The sequence below is a fragment of the Pristis pectinata genome, chromosome 16 (assembly GCF_009764475.1).
Source record: "Pristis pectinata isolate sPriPec2 chromosome 16, sPriPec2.1.pri, whole genome shotgun sequence".
Classification (NCBI taxonomy): Eukaryota; Metazoa; Chordata; class Chondrichthyes; order Rhinopristiformes; family Pristidae; genus Pristis; species Pristis pectinata.
Window position 1 is genome coordinate 7,778,784 of NC_067420.1, and position 20,588 is coordinate 7,799,371.

A 20,588-nucleotide genomic window follows, 5' to 3' on the forward strand; every position below is an offset into this window, starting at 1 on the left:
TAGGTGGATCCAGGTGAGGGGGGTGGGTAGATGTAGATGTAGAGGTAGATGTGGGAGCGGAGAGTGGAAACAGTGTCAGAAGCTGGGCGGTGATGGGTGGTGACAAAGGGCTGAAGATGATGGGATCTGATAGGAGAGGAAGGTGAAGCATGAAATCAAGGGAGGGAGGTGGGGAGGGCAGAGAGGAACAGTGGGGGAGGGGACCTAGTGGGAGGAGTGTGTGGGTGATGGAGTGGGTGGAGGAGGGGAAAGAGACAGGGTGATGAGGGCTGGGGTGAGAGTAGGAAGGGCTGGGTAGATCAGGAGGAGAGAGAAAGGGGGACAGGGAGCAGAAATACCAGAAGTTGGAGAACTTGGAGGATTCAAATCACCATCAGAATGGGACCTGGCACACTGAATGTCTACAGCTCACCGGTACCGGCGTTCTGACCCATCCAGGGAGAATCAGCGACCGTCCACCGGCCGCGGAACTGGATAAAGTCATGCAGTATAGAATCAGACCCTTCGGCCCGCCGTGCCCATGCTGGCCATTGTATCCATCTATATTAATGCCAGTAGGAAAGAAAGGGAATCACTATTGTTTTCTGAAATAAGCGAGACCAGCATGGGATTTAAAGATTAGCGAGATAGCAGATGAGGTGCAGTGTTGAGCAGGGACATTCCCCCTTGGCCTTCTCCACTGTTGCATGTCAGTGTTGGACTGTGATGTATCTCAGTGACCCTGGGGCCACTCATCTGCATGAGGCCTTGGACTGAGCCAATGGGAATGTCCGCTGTGTTTTCTTATGGTAATGAGCCCCATTGAAGCCCCGCAGCAGTGAATCCAGTCACTCAGCGCGGGGTCGCCAGTGAAAAGAGCAAGAGGCACATTTTCAATATACAATTTGCAACAAACAACCTCTGCACAATAGCGAGAGGAAAAAAAAAGGAGTCGGTGTTTGAAAATGCCCAGTGCCCAGTAAATCTGATGCACTGCTTTGTCCTTTGCTCCGACTGGATATATTTAGTGGTGCAACAGCATGTCCTGGGGAATATGAGCTGGAGGTGGAAGATGAAGTTCACAGTGAGTATCTCTCTCTCTCTCTCTCTGTCGTGCCCCTTCCATATTAGTGACGATTAGCGGCGGCATTTCCTCCTGGATGCAAGCAGAATTCCTCACCTCGTTGAAAACTTGCTGAAGTTCTGTCAGTTTATTCGTGAGCGCACAGCCACTGCAGAGCCCGTGCTACCAAACTACTGGCTTATCAGAGGGCAGAGTGGAGATAGGAACCAGGATCAACTCTTCAATGCAATAAAAGCAATTGTAGAGCTTTACTGTTTTTGAATTAAATCCCACCACTCCATTCTGCAGACCAGAGGACTAGATGTCTGGACTTGTGCCAACGCTTCCCGAGGTGATGTCCTTAAGGAAAATCGCCAAACCTAGGCTCTCTCTCTCCCCCCCCCCCCCCCCGTAATGAAGGGAGACTTCTTCCCGGTGCCCTGACCAATATTTCTCTCTCAATCACTGTCACTGAAAGGGTTTATCCTGTTATTGCTTTGATTTTTGTGGGAAGGATGTGCGCAAGTTGGTCCAGTGTTTCCAACAGTCACTCAAAATGGCTAGAGTCACACAGCACGGAAACAGGCCCTTCAGCCCGCTGGGTCTGTGCTAACCATCAAGCATCCATTGACACTAATCCCAATTTTATTCTCCCCATATTTCCATCAGCTCCCCCCAGATTCTACAATCTACAGTGGGCACTTAGCCTACCAGCTCACATGTCCTTGGCATGTGGGAGGAAACCGGAGCACCCTGGTGAAACCCATGTGGTCACAGGGAGAACGTGCAAACTCCACACAGACAGCAGCAGAGGTCAGGATTGAAGCTGGGTTGTTTGTTGCAGCAGTGGGGCAGCAGAGCTACCAGCTGCACCACTCCAGAAACACTCAGCAGGTCAGGGAACATCTGCAGAAAGAGAAACAGAGTTAAAGTCTAAGGTTGAGGACTGACAGTGACATGATTTGGGACACAAATGCAAGTTCTTTACGATTAACCTCAGCATCAAGAAGGGGTGGGGGTGTGGTTGGTGGGGAAGAGTCAGCTGGGGTCACTGTCAGGGCTGGAATCTGATGACCACTGCAGCAGGATGTGTACCAGTTGACAGCAGGTCTGGACATAGGTGTAACGCTACTGCCCAGACATCAACATTCAGACAGAAGCTGAAAAGTTTAACAATCCAATGAATATCTAAAGGAATTTGATTGAATCGTTGCTGTCGTGTAATGTGGAGCAGATATATGCTCTATCGTTTTCCCAGGGTAGTATACCAAAAATGAGAATTACTGAAACCCAACAATCCAGTGATCTTTACAATGTTTCCCGCTAAACACAATCCTTTCTGTAGAATCCGCTTTTGCTTGAGGTGTTTCCCTGGTAATGCTCCTCTTCCCTTTGACAGGAGACTCTGTCATCCATTAGGCAGGCACAAAGCTCGTCTCCCAGATGTGTGTCGTGGCATTCACATGTCACTGCTCTGACCGGGACCGGCTCACTCAGCACAGATTGATCAGTGAGTGTGAGTCCATGATAGTCCACCCAATGCTCACTCAGCACAGATCAGTGAAGAGCACCTTTCCCACACAATGAAAGTTTGGACCTCAAAAACTTAACAAGAAATAAAGAGAGAAAGTGGTAGAAATTAATCCACATAGAGTAGCTTATGTATGTTCTACCCTGATTTCAAAAATTGGTTCCATTTGAGTATAATTTTGAAAGCAGAATTCAATGTAAATATAATTGTACACTGCACATTCAGCATATGTGATTGACGAGGAATATCTGCCTCACGTCTCTGTATGTGTGACTGATGATTAGTTTCCCTCCTTTCAATAGCACCTTTCATGTGAAAAAGATCCCTGTTTTTCTCCCAGGGTTGAAATGTCTAATACTAGAGGGCATGTATTTAAGGTGAGAGGGGGTAAGTTCAAAGGAGATGTGAGTGGCAAGTTTTTTATACAGAGAGCAGTGGGTGCCTGGAATGTGCTGCCAGGAGTGGTGGTGGAGGCAGATATGATAGACGTGTTTAAGAGGCTCTTAGATAGGCACATCAATATGCAGAGAATGGAGGGATATGGACATTGTGTAGGAAGGGATTAGTTTAGTTAGGCATTTAATTGCTAGTTTAATTAGTTCGGCACTAGTTTAATTAATTTGCCATAGAAGTGCCAAGTGTCCTGGCAGCTAAGCTCTCCAGCAGGAGCACAAACTCTAAAGGTTATCCTTGTTTCAAAACTGTTCCCGTGTCAAGTCTGAGATCTGAATCTCTGAATGACAATAAGAAATTTATTCTCTAGAAATATTTTGAATACAAATTGAGAATTTTAAAAGCTATTTAGAAACAAATATTAAATATGTTTTATTTTACTTTTAAGATTTCAGCTAGTCCATCATGCTAGTATGCAATGTATGGGCACAGTCTAGAAGTGTTGCATGTTCAGTCCCCAGTCTGAATTGACTTAGCCATTTGCCCAAGGTTATGGGAAGAGCACTCTCATTAGCCTCAGCACCCCAGAGTTGGAGAAAGGACAATCAACCAGAATTGTTCCTCCTGAATCCTACCTGATGATGGAGAAGCAAGTGGAGAGTCCTGTGAATCAGCAACTGATGTTGCCTGGATCAAATGGCTAGTGAGGTGTGGTAGCTGAGGGCAGCAGCCTCTGTGCTACCCTTTACCAAACAAAATCAACACCTCTGTGAGAGCCAGACGTGATCTTGGGTAGGTGAAAGCTCATTTTTAAAAAGTTGCTTGATATCAATAACTCATTCAGAAGTTACTAAATAATTGCAGGTTCCACTCCAGACCCTCGAGTCAGTAATATAGGCTTTTAGTTTGGTGCAAAACTGTGGAGCCGCTGCACTATAGGAGGTAATTTTAATAAGATTTTAAACCAAATCCCCATCTTAGGTGAAGGAGATTTTACAATCTGAAGAAAGTTCTAATCCTGGAACACGTCCATACCTTCAACTATTAGCACTAAGGTGGATATTTGGTATTATGTCTTTTCTGTTTGTGGGACCTTGCTATTGGCAAATTGCTTTATTTTCCCACATGGTAACAGTGATTTTACCTAAGAAGTATTTCATTGGTTGTTAAGCCCTTTGGGATATCCTGAGTTATGAGCGCGTCCTTACTAATTGGTGAGAAACTTTGAGTTGGCATCGGTTATGTTCTAGTTCCGTGTCATGCTTATGGAGAGTGCTCACACAATTTACTCCAGATAAGATAAGATACCTTTATTAGTCACATGTACATCGAAACACACAGTGAAATGCATCTTTTTGCATAGGGTGTTCTGGGGGGCAACCCACAAGTGTCGCCACGCTTCCGACGCCAACATTGCATGCCCAAAAGTTCCTAACCTGTACATCTTTGGAATGTGGGAGGAAACCAGAGCACCCAGAGGAAGCCCACACAGACACAGGGAGAATGTACAAACTTCTTACAGACAGCGGTCGGAATTGAACCTGGGTTGCTGGCGCTGTAATGTGTTACGCTAACTGCTACACTACCATGCCTGCCATTGCAGGTACATTTTAAATAGAACCTGTTACATTCAGACGTGCTCCCCTGCTTGACTACCTACTGCAACGATGTATTGGGGAGACACAAGTTTGTGGTCTCCGTATTGAAGAATACTGAGTATTCTGTGGTGAGTTAAATTTTCAGTTGTCAATTTGTGTTGTCATTTATATTGTTCACACAAACCACATAGTGTCTCGAATCTTACTGCAAGGAAGTAGACCCTTCGGCCCACTGGGTTTCTGCTGACCATCAACCACCAATTATCCCAATCCTACACTCAGGCACGGTAGTATAGTGGTTAGTGTAACACTATTACAGCACCAGCAACCCGGGTTCAATTCCTGCTGCTTGTCTGTAAGGAGTTTGTCTTTCTTCCCGTGTCTGCGTGGGTTTCCTCTGGGTGCTCTGGTTTCCTCCCACATTCCAAAGACGTACGGGTTAGGAAGTTGTGTGCATGCTCTGTTGGTGCCGGAAGCGTGGCGACATTTGTGGGCTGCCCCCAGAACACTCTACGTAAAAGATGCATTTCACTGTGCATTTCGATGTACACGTGACTAATAAAGATATCTTGTCTCATTTTATTCCCCCACAGTCCCATTAACTGCCCCCAGATTCTACCACTCACCTAAACCCTAGGGGCAACTTACAGTGGGTAATTAACCTACCAACCTGCACGCCTTTGGAATGTGGGAGGAAACCCACCCGGTTACTGGGAGAACGTGCAAACTCCACACAGACAGCACCTGAGGTCAGGATCAACCCTGGGTCACTGGAGCTGTGAGGCAGCAGCTCTGCCAGCTGTGCCACTGTGCTGCCTTCTCCTCATCCTTGTGCCGTCAGAGGTTCGAGGTGCATTTTGGGACCCAGCTGATTCCAGTGCTCACTTCTCGATCTGCCGGCTGCACTTGGGAGAACGAGGTGCGGGCACTCTGTGGGAAACTGCAGCAGTCCCTATGCCCAGATGGACATCTCACCAACACCACTGATGTTAATGACCGACCGGTCAAAGATTAGCTGATCCAGAGAAGAGGGAGAATCCAGGCCAGTATCTAACAAGACCTAAGGGGACTGGATGTCAACTTAAACAGGGAGGAGGGATTTTGGAGTAAAATTGCAGTCCAAAAGACAGATGACCATAGATGGGCCAGTTTGTAAGAAGGTTTCAAAGTCATTCCAAAGCCTTTGTGCAGCATAGAATCATAGAATCATAGAACAGTACAGCACAATACAGGCCCTTCGGCCCACAATGTTGTGCTGAACTTTAAACCTCGCCTAAGACTATCTAACCCCTTCCTCCCACATATCCTTCTATTTTAAATTCCTCCATATGCTTATCTCGTAATCTCTTGAATCTGACCAATGTACCTGCCTCCACCACCACCCCAGGCAGTGCATTCCATGCCCCAACCACTCTCTGGGTAAAAAAACCTTCCTCTGATATCTTCCTTGAACTTCCCACCCATTACTTTAAAGCCATGCCCTCTTGTCTTGAGCATTGGTGCCCTGGGAAAGGGTCGCTGGCTGCCCACTCTATCTATTCCTCTTAATATTTTGTACATCTCTATCATGTCTCCTCTCATCCTCCTTCTCTCCAAAGAGTAAAGCCCTAGCTCCCTCAGTCTCTCCTCATAATCCATACTCTCTAAACCAGGCAGCATCCTGGTAAATCTCCTCTGCACCCTTTCCAACGCCTCCACATCCTTCCTATAATGAGCAGGAGAGTGACTGTTCCTCCACCAATAACATCCCCCAATACACTGGAGCAGGCTTGCAATCATAAAGTAGGAATGACAACCCCTGTCCTGAAACAGGAGAAAACAAACACCAAACGTTTGATAAGAACACAAGAGCTATACCTTCTGTAACCAAGCATGTTGGCTGCAATCACTGATTCTGTTAGTACATGGAGAATATGTTGAAGGGAATGTTATGGTGAGGAATATGGAACTGGAGTGTATTAGTGAAAGTAATGATAATATTAGAGAACATAGTTGGTACGTGAGTGCTCTTGTGAGTTGTCCCAGTGGTGTTGCATAGTCGGTATGCTAGTGCTCTGGTGGTGATGTGTGAACGTCCAGTACATCAGTGTTGTAATGAGGGGTGTGAGATGTATTGCCCAGAAGTTGGATTTAGAACATAAAGGAACATAGAACATCGAAAAGTACAGCACAGGAACAGGCCCTTCGGCCCACAATGTTGTGCCAGACTAATTGAACTAGTAATTAAAGGTCCACCTAAACTAATCCCTTCCTACGCAATGTCCATATCCCTCCATTCTCTGCATATTGATGTGCCTATCTAAGAGCCTCTTAAACGCCTCTATCGCATCTGCCTCCACCACCACCCCGGCAGCACATTCCAGGCACCCGCCGCTCTCTGTGTAAAAACCTTGCCCCGCACATCTCCTTTGAACTTACCCCCTCTCACCTTAAATACATGCTCTCTAGTATTAGACATTTCAACCCTGGGAGGAAGATACCGGCTGTCTACTCTATCTGTGCCTCTCATAGTCTTATAAACTTCCATCAGGTCTCCCCTCAGCCTCTGCTGCTCCAGAGAAAACAACCCAAGTTTGTCCAACCACTCCAAAATTTTCCAGATTTGCCATTGGGAAAACTTTCTGATGATCTACATTGAGGGAGAGGAATGAGGACGTGAGCTCAGGGAGTGGCTGTGTGCACTCCGGGGGGATCCAGGCCCTCTGGTAAGTCCCAGTGCTTGAGATAGCACCGGGGTGTCACTGGACACAAAGCAGATTAACAGGGGTTCTACATATCCACAAGACAGATGGAAACCATTCAATTTCACTCCAGCATCAATGTCGTTCCAACCTCAGTCATTGAGTTGCTTCCATGTGAATACGTTTGAGGCCTGAAATGGCCAAGCTTCCAAATCCACTGGTAGGACAAGTGATCCAACATCAGCAATCTCCTTCAGGCCCACACCCCCCAGCTGTGAAGCCCCAGTGATGGTCACTCAACTTCACTGGACAGGCTATTGTTGACCCTTTCACTGAAACACAGGAGAGGATCAGTGTGGCACTTGAGAAACGCAGGAAACTGCAGAAAGTTGTGGACACAGCCCAGTCCATCACACAAACCAGCCTCCCCTCCATGGACACTGTTTTCACTTCCTACTGCCTTGGGAAAGCAGCCAACATCATAGAAAATAGAACACTACAGCACAGTATAGGCCCTTCGGCCCATGATGTTGTGCCGACATTTTATCTTGCTCTAAGATGTATCTAACCCTTCTGCCCCTCATTTTTCTATCATTCATGTGGCTATCTAAGAGTCTCTTAAATGTCCTTAATGTATCTGGCCCCACCACCTCTGCGGGCAGTGCGTTCCATGCACCCACCACTCTCTGTGTAAAAAACTTGCCTCTGACATACCCCTTATACCTTCCTCCAGTCACCTTAAAATTATGTCCCCTCGTGTTAGCCACTTCCACCCTGTGAAAAAGACCCCTCCCACCCTGGTCATTCTCCCTTCTCCCCCCCTCCCATTAGGCAGAAGATACAAAAGCCTGAGAGCACAGACCGCCAAGCTCAAGGACAGCTTCTATCCCGCTGACTCTTGAACCAACCTCTCATACGCTAAAAGGTGAACTCTTGATCTCCCAATCTACCTCGTTGTGGCCCTTGCACTGTACCTGTTTACCTGCACTGCACTTTCCCTGTAACTGCAACACTATATTCTGCATTCTGTTTTCTTTTTATGATTGCGGTGTAATTAGGTATGGCATGATCTGCCTGGATGGCATGCAAGCAAAAGTTTTTCACTGTATCTTGGTACATGTGACAATAATAAACCAATACCAAGTTTAACCACAACACAAAGGTCCTCTACCAACCTGCTCCACTGTACATAACCACCCCGATGATAAAGGTCCACAACAAAGCCCTGGAAAAGGTGATGGGAGCCACCTCTCAGCCAAGGCAGACATGGATGATGCGATACCTTATCTCCTCCAGTGTGCCAGCACAGCCTTTAGCCATCTGAGTGTTCGAAGGTCAGGAGCTCAAATACAGCACGAGACGCATGGTGTGCCAAGCAGTGGTGATCGCTTCCCTCCTGTAGGCTTCTGAACCCTGGCGCGATGGCTGGAGGTCAGTATAGACACCACCAGATGTGTCTCTTGGGTGAGTGGGCAGATTCACGGCAGATGAGGTTTAACATGGATAAATGCAAGGTTATGTTGGCCTTCCTCACAAGAGGACTTGAGTGCAGAAGCAAGGATGTCTTGGCTATGGTGAGAGCCCGCCTTGAGCTTTGTGTGCAGTTTTAGTCTCATCTGAGGAAGGATGTGCCAGGCTGGGAGGGAGTGCAAGGAAAGTTCACCTGAATGATTCCAAGGATGGATTGAATTATGAAGAGAAATTGGGTCTATGTTCACTTGAGGCTAGAAGAATGAGAGGGGATCTCATAGAAACTTCTAAACCTCCAACAAGGCTGGACAGACTGAGTATAGAGAGGCTGTTCCAATGGCAGGACACACTAGAACCAGAGGTCAATGCCTCAGAATACAGGGTGTGCCACTTAGAGAGATGAGGAGAAATTTCTACACCCAGAGGGTAGTGAATCCATGGAATTCTCCAGCACAGACAGCAATGCAGGCCTAGTCATTAAATAGATTCAAGAGGGAGGTAGGTATATTCCTCAGTGCTCCAGGGATCAAGGTGCATGGGGTGACAGTGGTAAATTGTTAAGCTGGTTTATTATTGTCACATGTACTGAGGTGTGCCATCCATACAATCATTTCATCGTATCAGTACATCAAGGTAGTACAAGAGAACAGCAATAACAGAGCATAGAATATAGTGTAACAGTTACAGAGAAAGTGCAGTGCAGGCAGACAATAAGGTGCAAGGCCATAATGAGGTTGATCGTGAGGTCAACAGTCCACCTTTATCGTACAAGAGGTCTATTCAATAGTATTATAACAGCGGGATAGAAGCTGTCCACCAGTGGGGTGGTACGTGCTTTCAGGCTTTTGTATCTGAAGAGGGTGCTGGAGGGACGATCAGCCGTGATTTTGTTATATGTTGGAACAGGCCCAAATGGCTGACTGGGCTATTCCTGCTCCTATTTTCTATGTTTTCCTTGTTTTCACAAAATCCTGCAAATCCACCGGAGGGATAACGGTGTCCTCTCCCCGGCCGGTGTCCCCGGCATTGACGCCATGCAGCAGACACCCTGTGGAAGTGGCCTTCAGATGCCCCACCCTCCCTGTTAGACACCTCCTGCCCCGTCTCTGGGAGAGTCTGGGGTCCCCACTTTGGTCTCATTTGCCCCCTTAGAACCCACAGAACTGGAGCGGAGGCAAGTTACCCTCGATCCTGAGGGACTGCCTGCGAAGAAGATACTTGGCAGTGGGGTATGTCTGTGTTAAGCATAGAGACATATAAAACCTACAGCACAATACAGGCTCTTCAGCCCACAAAGTTGTGCCGAACATGTCCCTACCTTAGAAATTACTAGGCTTACCCATAGCCCTCTATTTTACTAAGCTCCATGTACCTATCCAAAAGACCCTTAAAAGACCCTATCGTATCCGCCTCCACCACCGTCGCCGGCAGCCCATTCCACACACCCACCACTCTCTGAGTAAAATACTTACCCCTGACACCTCCTCTGTTCTAACACTCCTGTGTTAGAATGACAGGAGTAAAACACATCAGTTTTATAACGAAGGCTCATGTCCGGCTTTTCATTGTGTTAACGTGTTGGATAGCAGTATTGATATAAAGTGTTTGATATGTCAGTGAATAAGGAACGGGTTACTTTTGACAGGTTTCCTCTGGTGAACCCAGCCGATAAGTTCAAGTGCCTGAGAGGAAGAATTGATCTAGTCCCTGCTGTGATGCCTTTGTGTGCTGAATAATCTGTGGTAGGCACCGTCTAATTTGATGGATGGAACATGCAAAAAGCTTATCTCAGCTTGTCAGTGTCTTCCTGGAGAAGGAAGACATGGGCCAAAACACTGATACAATGTTGGGGGCAGATATTGTTGTGAAGCGAGAGGGTTGTGGTTAACGATGGGACGGCTGAGGGAAAAATGTAGCCGGCACAAGTTCACCATTGTCATCAGCGTGGGCACCAGGCAACTGGCAGGTTCAGATGGCAGGCCTGTAATCCCCACAGCCCCACCACACAGCCTGTCACTTGCAGTTGTATCAGCTGTCCGACCAAACCCCTGACAACGTGACCCCAGACACGAGCTGGAATCCAGTCACAGCCGCACCTGACAAGTCAGTGAGCCTGGACCCCCTGAACAAGGCGCGTGTGACCCCGTGTCAGAGTCACAGCAGCTGGCGAGCTGTGACTGCCGGTTCAGAACCTGAATTATTAACACACGGCTGCCAGCCAGAGGCTGTGACCAGACTGTGTTCATTTATAGTTCCTCTGATGGGAAATATAAATGGACATAATCTTCAAGTGAGAGGGATGCACTCCTTCACACACAGGGAAGTCTGGGACTCTGCTCCCAATAGACTGTCGCTGTACATTAACTGGAGCTTTGCAGACAAGACCAATGGAGCAGACGTAAAGATCAGTGTGATTCAGTTGAACGGTGGAGCAGCCCTGGTGTCTGAATACCTGCCTGCTGTTCAGGTTCGGTGTAGTGCAGCTCCCTTTGAGGCTCATGCAGAGCGTTCCCGCTCCAGTGTCGAACCAGCCAATCTCAGGCCTCCTTGGCTGACCGCAGTTATTGGTATTGGTTCATTATTGTCACTTGCACCGAGGTACAGTGAAAAACTTGTCTTGCATACCGATCGTACAGGTCAATTCATTACACAGTGCAGTTACATTGAGTTAGTACAGAGTGCATTGATGTAGTACAGGTAAAAACAATAACAGTACAGAGTAAAGTGTCACAGCTACAGAGAAAGTGCAGTGCAATAAGGTGCAAGGTCACAACAAGGTAGATCACGAGGTCAGAGTCCATCTCATCGTATAAGGGAACTGTTCAATAGTCTTATCACAGTGGGATAGAAGCTGTCCTTAAGCCTGGTGGTACGTGCCCTCAGGCACCTGTATCTTCTACCTGATGGAAGAGGAGAGAAGAGAGAATGACCCGGGTGGGTGGGGTCTTTGATTATGCTGGCTGCTTCACCAAGACAATGAGAGGTAAAGACAGAGTCCAAGGAGGGGAGGCTGGTTTCTGTGACGCGCTGAGCTGTGTCCACAGCTCTCTGCAGTTTCTTGTGGTCCTGGGCAGAGCAGTTGCCGTACCAAGCCGTGATGCATCCAGATAGGATGCTTTCTATAGTGCTTCAATAAAAGTTGGTGAGTGTCAAAGGGGACATGCCAAATAGAGCAATTATTGCATCTCCCCTTCCGCCAGCTCCCCACTGGAGCGGACTTTGTTCATTGGATGAATGGGAAACTGCTTCCAGCCTCTACACAGAGCCAAGTTCAGCGCAAGTCCTGTCATCAAGCTGCAGGGTGCAGACGATGCTTACACACTTGGAGATCAAGCTCCAGGTCGTGGTTGATAAGGCAAAGGTCCTCCAGCAACCCTCCCTCACTGCTCAGTACCAGACCCCAACAGTAAATATCAGTGAGGAGACTCTGCAATAGTCTCCACTTTCCTCATCTTTCAGGATGTTGTCGTTGCTGACCAATGTTTATTGCCCATCCCTAATTACCCTTGAGAAGGTGGTGGTGAGGGGCCTCCTTGAAGCACAGCAGTCCTTCTGGTGCAGGGGCTCCCATGGTGCTGCTGGGGAGACAGTCCCAGGATTTGGACCCGGAGATGATGAAGGAACGCCCATGTATTTCGGAGACAATATGGTCAATGAGTTGGAGGGGATCCTGTAGGTGGTCATGGTCCCATGAACCCACTGCCCTCGGCCTTCCTTGGGGTAGAGTTCACAGATCTGAGCTACTGCAGTGCATTTTGTAAATGCAGCCGCTGTGTGCCAGTCATGGGGTGGTTGATATGGTGCCAATCTAGTAGGCTGCTTCTCCTGGATGGTGTTGAGTTTCTTGAGAGTTGCTGGCACTGTCCTCATCCAGTGTTCCAGGACACTGTTGATTTATGTGTTGAATATGCTGGAAAGGCCATGAGGCGTCAGGAGATGCCACAGGAGACCCAGCCTCTGACCTGCTCAAGGTGATGGTGGGGGACATGGTGATGGCAATGCATTGAATGAAAAGGGTAGGTGGTCAGTCTCTCTCTTGTGGAAGATGGTCATTGCTTAGCACTTCTGCAGCACAAATGGTGATTCTCAGTCTATTCTGGAATTCTCGGCCCATACTGGAATGCTCTCCTGGTCTTGCTGTCTGCAGGTTTGGGCTGCTTCATTTACTGTAGAGCTGTGAATGGAACTGAATGGTGGCTGGCATGACTGACCTTCAGCAACCACAACCATCTTATTTGTGGAGGTATGACTCCAGCCACTGGAGTGTTTTCTCTATGATGCCTGCTGACTTGATGCCAAATTCAGTCAAACCTGCCTTGATATCAAGGGCAATCACTCCCACCTCACCTCTGGAGTTCATCTCTTTGGTCCACGTTCTGAGGTCTGGAGTTGAGTGGTCAGTGTCATGCTGTTACAGCACCAGCGACCCAGGTTCAATTCCCCCCGCTGTCTGTAAGGAGTTTGTACGTTCTCCCCGTGATTGCATGGGTTTCCTCCGGGTGCTCCAGTTTCCTCCCACATTCCAAAGACGTACGGGTTAGGAAGTTGTGGGCGTGCTATGTTGGCGCCGGAAACGTGGCGACACTTGCAGCTGCCCCCCAGAACACTCTACACAAAGATGCATTTCATTGTGTGTTTTGATGTACATGTGACTAATAAAGATCTTATCTTACCTAATGAATTGGAATTGGAATTGGTTTATTATTGTCAGATGTACCGAGGTACAGTGAAAAACTTGTCTTTCATCACATCAGTACATCGAGTTAGTACAAGGTAAAACAATAACAGAATGCAGAATATAGTGTTACAGTAACAGAGAAAGTGCAGTGCAGGCAGACAATAAGGTGCAAGGTTATAAGGAGGTAGATTGTGAGGTCAAGAGTCCATCTTATTGTACTAGAGAACTGTTCAATAGTCTTATAACAGCGGGATAGAAACTGTCCTTGAGCCTGGTGGTACATGCTTTCAGGCTTTTCTATCTTCTGCCTGATGGGAGGGGGGGAAAGAGAGAATGTCCAGGGTGGGAGGGGTCTTTGATTATGCTGGCTGCTTTACTGAGGCAGCAAGAAGTATAGACAGAGTCCGTGGAGGGGAGGCTAGTTTCTCTGATGTGCTGAGCTGCGTCCACAACCTTCTGTAGTTTCTTGTGGTCATGGGCAGAGCAGTTGCGATACCAAGCCGTGATGCATCCGGATAGGATGCTTTCTATGGTGCATTGATAAAGATTGGTGAGGGTCAGTGGGGACATGCCAAATTTCTTTAGACTCCCGCGGAAATAGAGGCACTGGTGAGCTTTCTTGGCCATGGCGTCTACGTGGTTGGACCAGGACAGGCTATTGGTGATGTTCATTCCCAGGAACTTGAAGCTATCGACCCTTTTGAACTCAGCACTGATGATGTAGACAGGAGCATGTGTACCGCCCCCTTTTCTGAAGTCAATGACCAGCTCTTTTGTTTTGCTAACATTGAGGGAAAGGTTGTTGTCATGACACCATGTCACTAAACTCTCTATCTCCTTCCTGTACTCTGACTCATCATTATTTGAGATCTGGCCCACTATGATGGTGTCATCTGCAAATTTGTAGATGGAGTTAGAGCAGAATTTGGTCACACAGTCATGAGTATATAAGGAGTAGAGTAGAGGGCTGAGGACGCAGCCATGTGGGGCACCAGTGTTGAGAATAATCGTGCTGGAGGTATTGCTGCCTATCCTCACTGATTGCAGTCTGTTGGTCAGGAAGTCAAGGATCCAGTTACAGAGGGAGGTGTTGAAAAAAGTTCACTACAAAAGTGAACAATTGTACATCACCTCTCCTAACTCTGGGTGAAGGCGGAACGAAGTGAGGAAATTCATCACTGCCTCCAGCACTCTGTCACAGCCTTTGAATGGTTGATGAATGGTTGATGAAAAGATTGTTTCAAACTCAGCACCAAGCTTATGGTTCACTGGGCACTGGGTACAGTGAAAAATTTTGTTTTACATGCCATTCCTACAGATCATTTCATCAAATCAGTGCATTGAGGTAGTGCAAGGAAAAGCAATAACAGAATGCAGAATAAAGTGTTTCAGTTACAGAGAAAATGCAGTGCAGGCAGACAATAAGGTGCAAGGCCACGATGAGGCACCACATCAGCTCAGAGAGGCAAGGCATCCAAAGCTGCCCAGACATGGTTATAGAAACTCTTCAATTTTCAGTTAAAACTGTCCTCCACTCCTCTTTATATTGTTTAAGCCATTCTGGGATAGAATTCCACTGCCTCTTGATGCCAGACTGAAGTGACCATCTTATTATGGAACAAAATGCCTTATCTTTGGTCAGACTGCATTTGGAATATTGTGAGCAATTTTGGGCTCCGTCTCTAAGGGAAGATGTACCGGCCCTGGAGATGGTCCAGAGCAGCTTTGCAAGAATAATCCCAGGAATGAAAGGCTTAACCTGTGAGGAGCATTTGATGTCTCTGGGCCTGTACTTAGAACCTAGAACATAGAACAGTACAGCACAGAACAGGCCCTTCGGTCCACAATGATGTTCCTACCTACAGAATGCCCATATCCCTCTATTTTCCTCTCATTCATGTGCCCATCCATGAATGAGAGGAAAATAGCCCCTCTTAAAAGCCCACACTTGATGGAGCTTAGAAGGATGAGTGGGGGGATCTCATTGAAACCTACAGGATACTGAAAGGCCTGGATAGAGTGGATGCGGAGAGGATGTTTCCATTAGTGGGAGAGTCTAGGATCAGAGGACACAGCCTCAGAATAAAAGGACGCCCCTTTAAAAGTGAGATGAGGAGGAATTTCTTCAGCAAGAGGGTGGTGAATCTGTGGAATTCGTTGCCACAGAGGGCTGTGGAGGCCAAGTTATTGGGTGCATTTAAGGCAGAGGTTGATAGGTTCTTGATTGGTAAGGGGGTTAAGGGTTATGTGGAGAAGGCAGGAGAATGGAGTTGAAAACAAAAATTAGCCATAATTAAATGGTGGAGCAGACTCGATGGGCTGAATGGCCTAATCCTGCTTCTATATCTTACGATCTTAAAAGAAACCAATATCAAGACTTGCAAATCAAGCAAAATCTTGGGACAAGAATGTGTTCCCCTTGTCATGGATGAATCCTGCTGATTCCACCAGAGACTTTGACAAGCTGGAAAATTTGACCTAGAAATCAAACACAATCCTAATGTGCGTCATCCATATGCATCTCCCGCAAGGGTCATTGATTAAGGATGAAGAACAGGATTCCATCCCCTTCTGCTGTCAGGGAACTGAAGTCAACCGTGTGTCGGGCCCAGGCTCTGCTCTGCTAATGTAGCAGGGACTAGAGTCAAGCCTGGGCTGTTCTGAGAACTTCTGTCGAGACACATGGGGAGTCTGGTTCTGACAGGCTGTGTGTTAATGGTGAGCAATGCATTTTGCAAATGTGGTCAGTGCCACAGACTGCCCTGAAGCTCTCGCTTGGACTCCGCGATGGCTGTCGTCTGATGGCTGATGAGGAAATGAAGTGGAAAAGGCAGATTACATCTGTGAGAGGAACACAGAGCGTTGCGGATGTGTGGAACGAGCTGTCAGAGGAAGTGGTAGTGGGGGGTAGGTACAGTTACAACCTTTAAAAGACATTTGGACAGGTACGTGGATAGGAAAGGTTTAGAGGGATATGGGCCAAACACAGGGAAATGGGATGTAGGTAGGCATCTGGTTGGCATGGACAAGTTTGGCTGAAAGGCCTGTTTCCATGCTGTATGACTCTATGAATCTAAACACATTGTTGTCCCAAGATCTTGTTTGATTTGCAACTTTTTACATTGGTTACTTCCCTCCTGCTCCAAAAGAGTTTAAAACCAACTTTTCTCACTGAGGAATGCACAACTCACCATCTTGTACCCTTATGTTTTAGTCCAGGAGTACCCAAACATTTTTGCTGTGTCTATTTTCAGAGATTTGACTTCCCTGCTCCACACTAATGACCACTGGGAGAACTTTTGTCTCATCATACACAAGGGCAGGCATGATAGTGTAGCAGTTAGCGTAACGCTATTACAGCACCAGCGACCTGAGTTCAATTCCGGCCACTGTCTGGAAGGTGTTTGTACGTTCTCCCCGCGTGGGTTCCCTCCAGGTGCTTTGGTTTCCCCCCACATTCCAAAGATGTATGGGTTAGGAAGTTGTGGCCATGCTATGTTGGCGCTGGAAGCGTGGCAACACTTGTGGGCTGCCCCCAGAACACTCTACGCAAAGGATGCATTTCACTGTGTGTTTCGATGTACATGTGACTAATAAAGATATCTGATCTGATCTGATCTTATGCTGATTTATGAGTGTTGCACCCCCTCAGCGTTGCATCTAATGATGTCATTCCCTGTATAATGCCGTTCTTACTGGAAAACTTGGGCCACATTATCTCAGCAGTAAAAGCACACTGGCACTCCCAAAACAACTGCACAGCAGCACAGCGGTTAGTGCCACTGCCTCACAGCTCCAGCGTTCAGGGTTCAGTCCTGATCTCGGTGGCTGTCTGTGTGGAGTTTGCACGCTCTCGCTGTGCCTGTGTGGGTTTCCTGCTTCCCAGTGTAAGTTGCCTCTGGTGCAGGTGGTTGTCAAGAGGGTGGGGTGAGGGGCATTGATGGGGATGTGACAGCGAAGATGGCAGTAGTATAGTTGGGTGCTTGATGGTCAGTACTGATGTGAAGGGCTTAAGGGCCTGTTTCTGTGCTGTTTGACTCCATGTCACCTTGGTTTTCACAGCGTACCTGGGACTTACCATACATATGTGGTTGGCTGGGTCCCCTTGGAGAATTGCTCCAAATGCATTCTGTGTACATATTGGGAAATTGTGAGTGTTCATCTAGCAGAAAAGTCTCCCTCTCAAAGTTCTTTTGTTAATTTAATGTAAAACAAGTTCAAGTTCAAGTTTATTGTCATGGGCACACATACCCAGCATATAAATGCTACGATAATTAGCTTTTTGCAACAGCAGCACAGTACGTTACAAACATGACAAACAAGTTAATGTAAACTCAAATGAACATAAATTATACAGAATGTTCATGACAAAATAAACCGCAATGACACTAGTGAAAGAAAAAGGAATATAGTCCAAGGTAGTGTCAGGGTTTTTCAGATTGGTTCAAGAACCTGACGGCAGTGGGGGAGGAGCTGTTGTTGAACCTTGAGGTGTGGACTTTCAGGCTCTTGTGCCTCTGCCTGGGCAGCATCGAGAACTTCTATCCTCAGAGTGTGAATGGTGCAGGGACCTACTCCAGCTCTGCTGAGACCCCCACATCATCCCCTGATGCCCCATCCAAGCACCTGAGGCCTGCGTCCCAACTCCCTCAGCTCCCTCTCCTCTCTCTGGCCTTTCCCCCATCCCACGGGTCTGTTCCCTCCTGTTCCTCAGTTATCTCAGGCCCCCGATTCCTCTCCTCCACAACCATCCACTTCCTGACTGAAACAAAAACACAAGGAGAGTTCCCACTTTGTTTCCTATGAAGCATGACGAGGGTTGGACAGGTTTATTGCCAGCCTGATTTGTGATGGGAGTGAGGGGTGAATGTCGAGTATTAAAATACCGAGTGGTCTCTTTTCTACTCACCATCCAGATGCAAGAAGAGACTTGCGTGGACATGTGCTTGCAAGGCCTCTTTCTGGACAGCTCTGGTCAAATCAGTGACAGGAACTGACAAAACAAGCTTGTTGTCATCCAACAGATAGCAGTTGGGTCATTAACTCACTCAGTGTGATCTTGTTGGAAGGGCAGTGTTGAGGCTTGAGTAACATTACGAGGCCAAAGTCACAAATTGCTGGAGGAACTCAGTAGGTCAAACAGCATCTGTGAAGGCAAAGGGAGAGTCAACATTTTGGGTCTAGACCCTGCCGAGGCCAATTTACCTGCTAACTGGAAAGTCCCTGAATCTGGCTGTGGCTATTTAGCTCAGTGTAAACTGTTATCAACTGTAATTATTCCTCTGAATTAGAGAGTAGTAAACATGACCTCACTGTTTAAAAACGTGAGAGAGAACGCAATATGTTAGATCATGCAATCTGTCAGTGGTGAAAAAAAACGCTGGAATCTATAATGAAGAATGTACTAAACAGAACACCAGGAAAAGAATAGTGGGGCTAAGCAAAGTCAGCAAGGATGCATGAAAGGAAGAATCACATTTGACCAACCTGCTGGAGTTATTTGAGGATGTAACTGAGGGGGAACCAATGGGTGTGGTGTATTTGGGTTTTCTGCACCTTTACCACCCAGACTGGGGTAAGAGAAGATTGAAGTCCACCAGTCTATGTAATAAATGGTGCTCCTACCACTAATATCCAGCTGTGGGAATCCATCACAAGTTCTGAATTAAAATAAGCAACAGTTTATATAAACTGCTCTCTTCCTTGTTTAGGTGACTCATGATCTATTGACTTGATACAAACCGGAATAGCTTGAATTAACCAGCTTACATTAGACCTGAAGTCAACCCTAGGACTTTCAGACTGATAGGACATGGTACCATCCAAAAAATATCTTTTAGTAAAAACATTTTGAAAGGTGTGGAAATTCTCCAGCCTGAAACTTCCTAATTCTGAGGATTTGGTTGACTTGATGCAATTCACAAGATCACAAGACAAGGGAGCAGAAGCAGGCCATTCGGCCCATCGAGTCTGCTCCAAGGAAAGGGAAATAGAAATGAGAAATGGGGAATGGGGGAAGAAGAAGAAAAAAAACTATTCTAATCCCAATTACCGGCCTTATCCCCATATCCCTTGATACCCTGACTATTTAGATATCTATCTATCTCCTCCTTGAACACCCCCACTGATCTGGCCTCCACTGCTGTACGTGGCAAGGAGTTCCACAAATTCACCACCCTCTGGCTAAAGAAATTTTTCCTCATCTCTGTTTTGAAACTGTACCCTCTAATTCTAAGATTGTGCCCTCTGGTCCTGGACTCACCCACCAAGGGAAACAGCCTAGCCACATCTACTCTGTCCTTTCTATCAATATGTTAAATGTCGCTATGAAGTCCCCTCTCATTCTTCTGTACTCCAGCGAGTACAGTCCAAGAGCCGACAAACGCTCCTCATACGTAAGCCCTTTCATTCCTGGAATCATCCTCGTAAATCTCCTCTGAACCCTCTCCAACGTCAACACATCCTTCCTAAGATGTGGGGCCCAAAACGGCGCACAATATTCCAGATGAGGGCTCACTAATGCCCCGTAGAGCCTCATTAACACTTCCTTACTTTTATACACTATACCTCTCGAAATGAATGCCAACATAGCATTCACTTTCTTTACCACCAATCCGACCTGGTGGTTAACCTTTAAGGTATCCTGCACGAGTACCCCCAAGTCCCTTTGTACTTCCGTGCTTTGGATTTTCTCTCCTCCTAGATAATAATCTGCCCGCTTATTTCTGCTTCCAAAGTGCACAGCTGCACATTTCCCTACATTGAATCTCATCTGCCATTTCCTTGCCCATTCTCCTAAACTGTCTAGGTCCCTCTGCAACCTTCCTATCTCTTCAATACTCCCTACTCCTCCCCCTATCTTGGTGTCATCCACAAAATTAGCCACGAAACCATTTATTCCATCATCCAAATCATTAATGTACAAGGTAAAAAGGAGCGGTCCCAACACCGACCCCTGCGGCACACCACTAGTAACCGGTAACCAACCAGAACGAGATCCTTTTATTTCCACTCTTTGCTTCCTGTCAACCAGCCAATGCTCCACCCATTCTGTTATCCTACCCGTAATTCCATGACCTCTCATCTTATTAATCAGTCTCTTGTGAGGCACCTTATCGAAGGCCTTTTGAAAGTCTACATACACAACATCTACCGCCTCTCCCTTATCCACCTTGCCTGTGATTTCTTCAAAAAA

The 20,588-nt window shown here is 46.9% G+C and overlaps 1 protein-coding gene across 1 annotated transcript in view; it reads left to right on the forward strand.

The window, feature by feature from the left end:
- The first annotated feature begins 956 nt into the window (after positions 1 to 956).
- The window catches only part of cass4 (Cas scaffold protein family member 4), an 80,438-nt gene continuing 60,806 nt past the window's right edge, over positions 957 to 20,588 (forward strand). The window contains 1 exon segment of the mRNA XM_052031663.1: positions 957 to 1,063. Within this exon segment, the coding sequence (XP_051887623.1) occupies positions 968 to 1,063 (96 nt within the window). The 5' untranslated portion in view covers positions 957 to 967.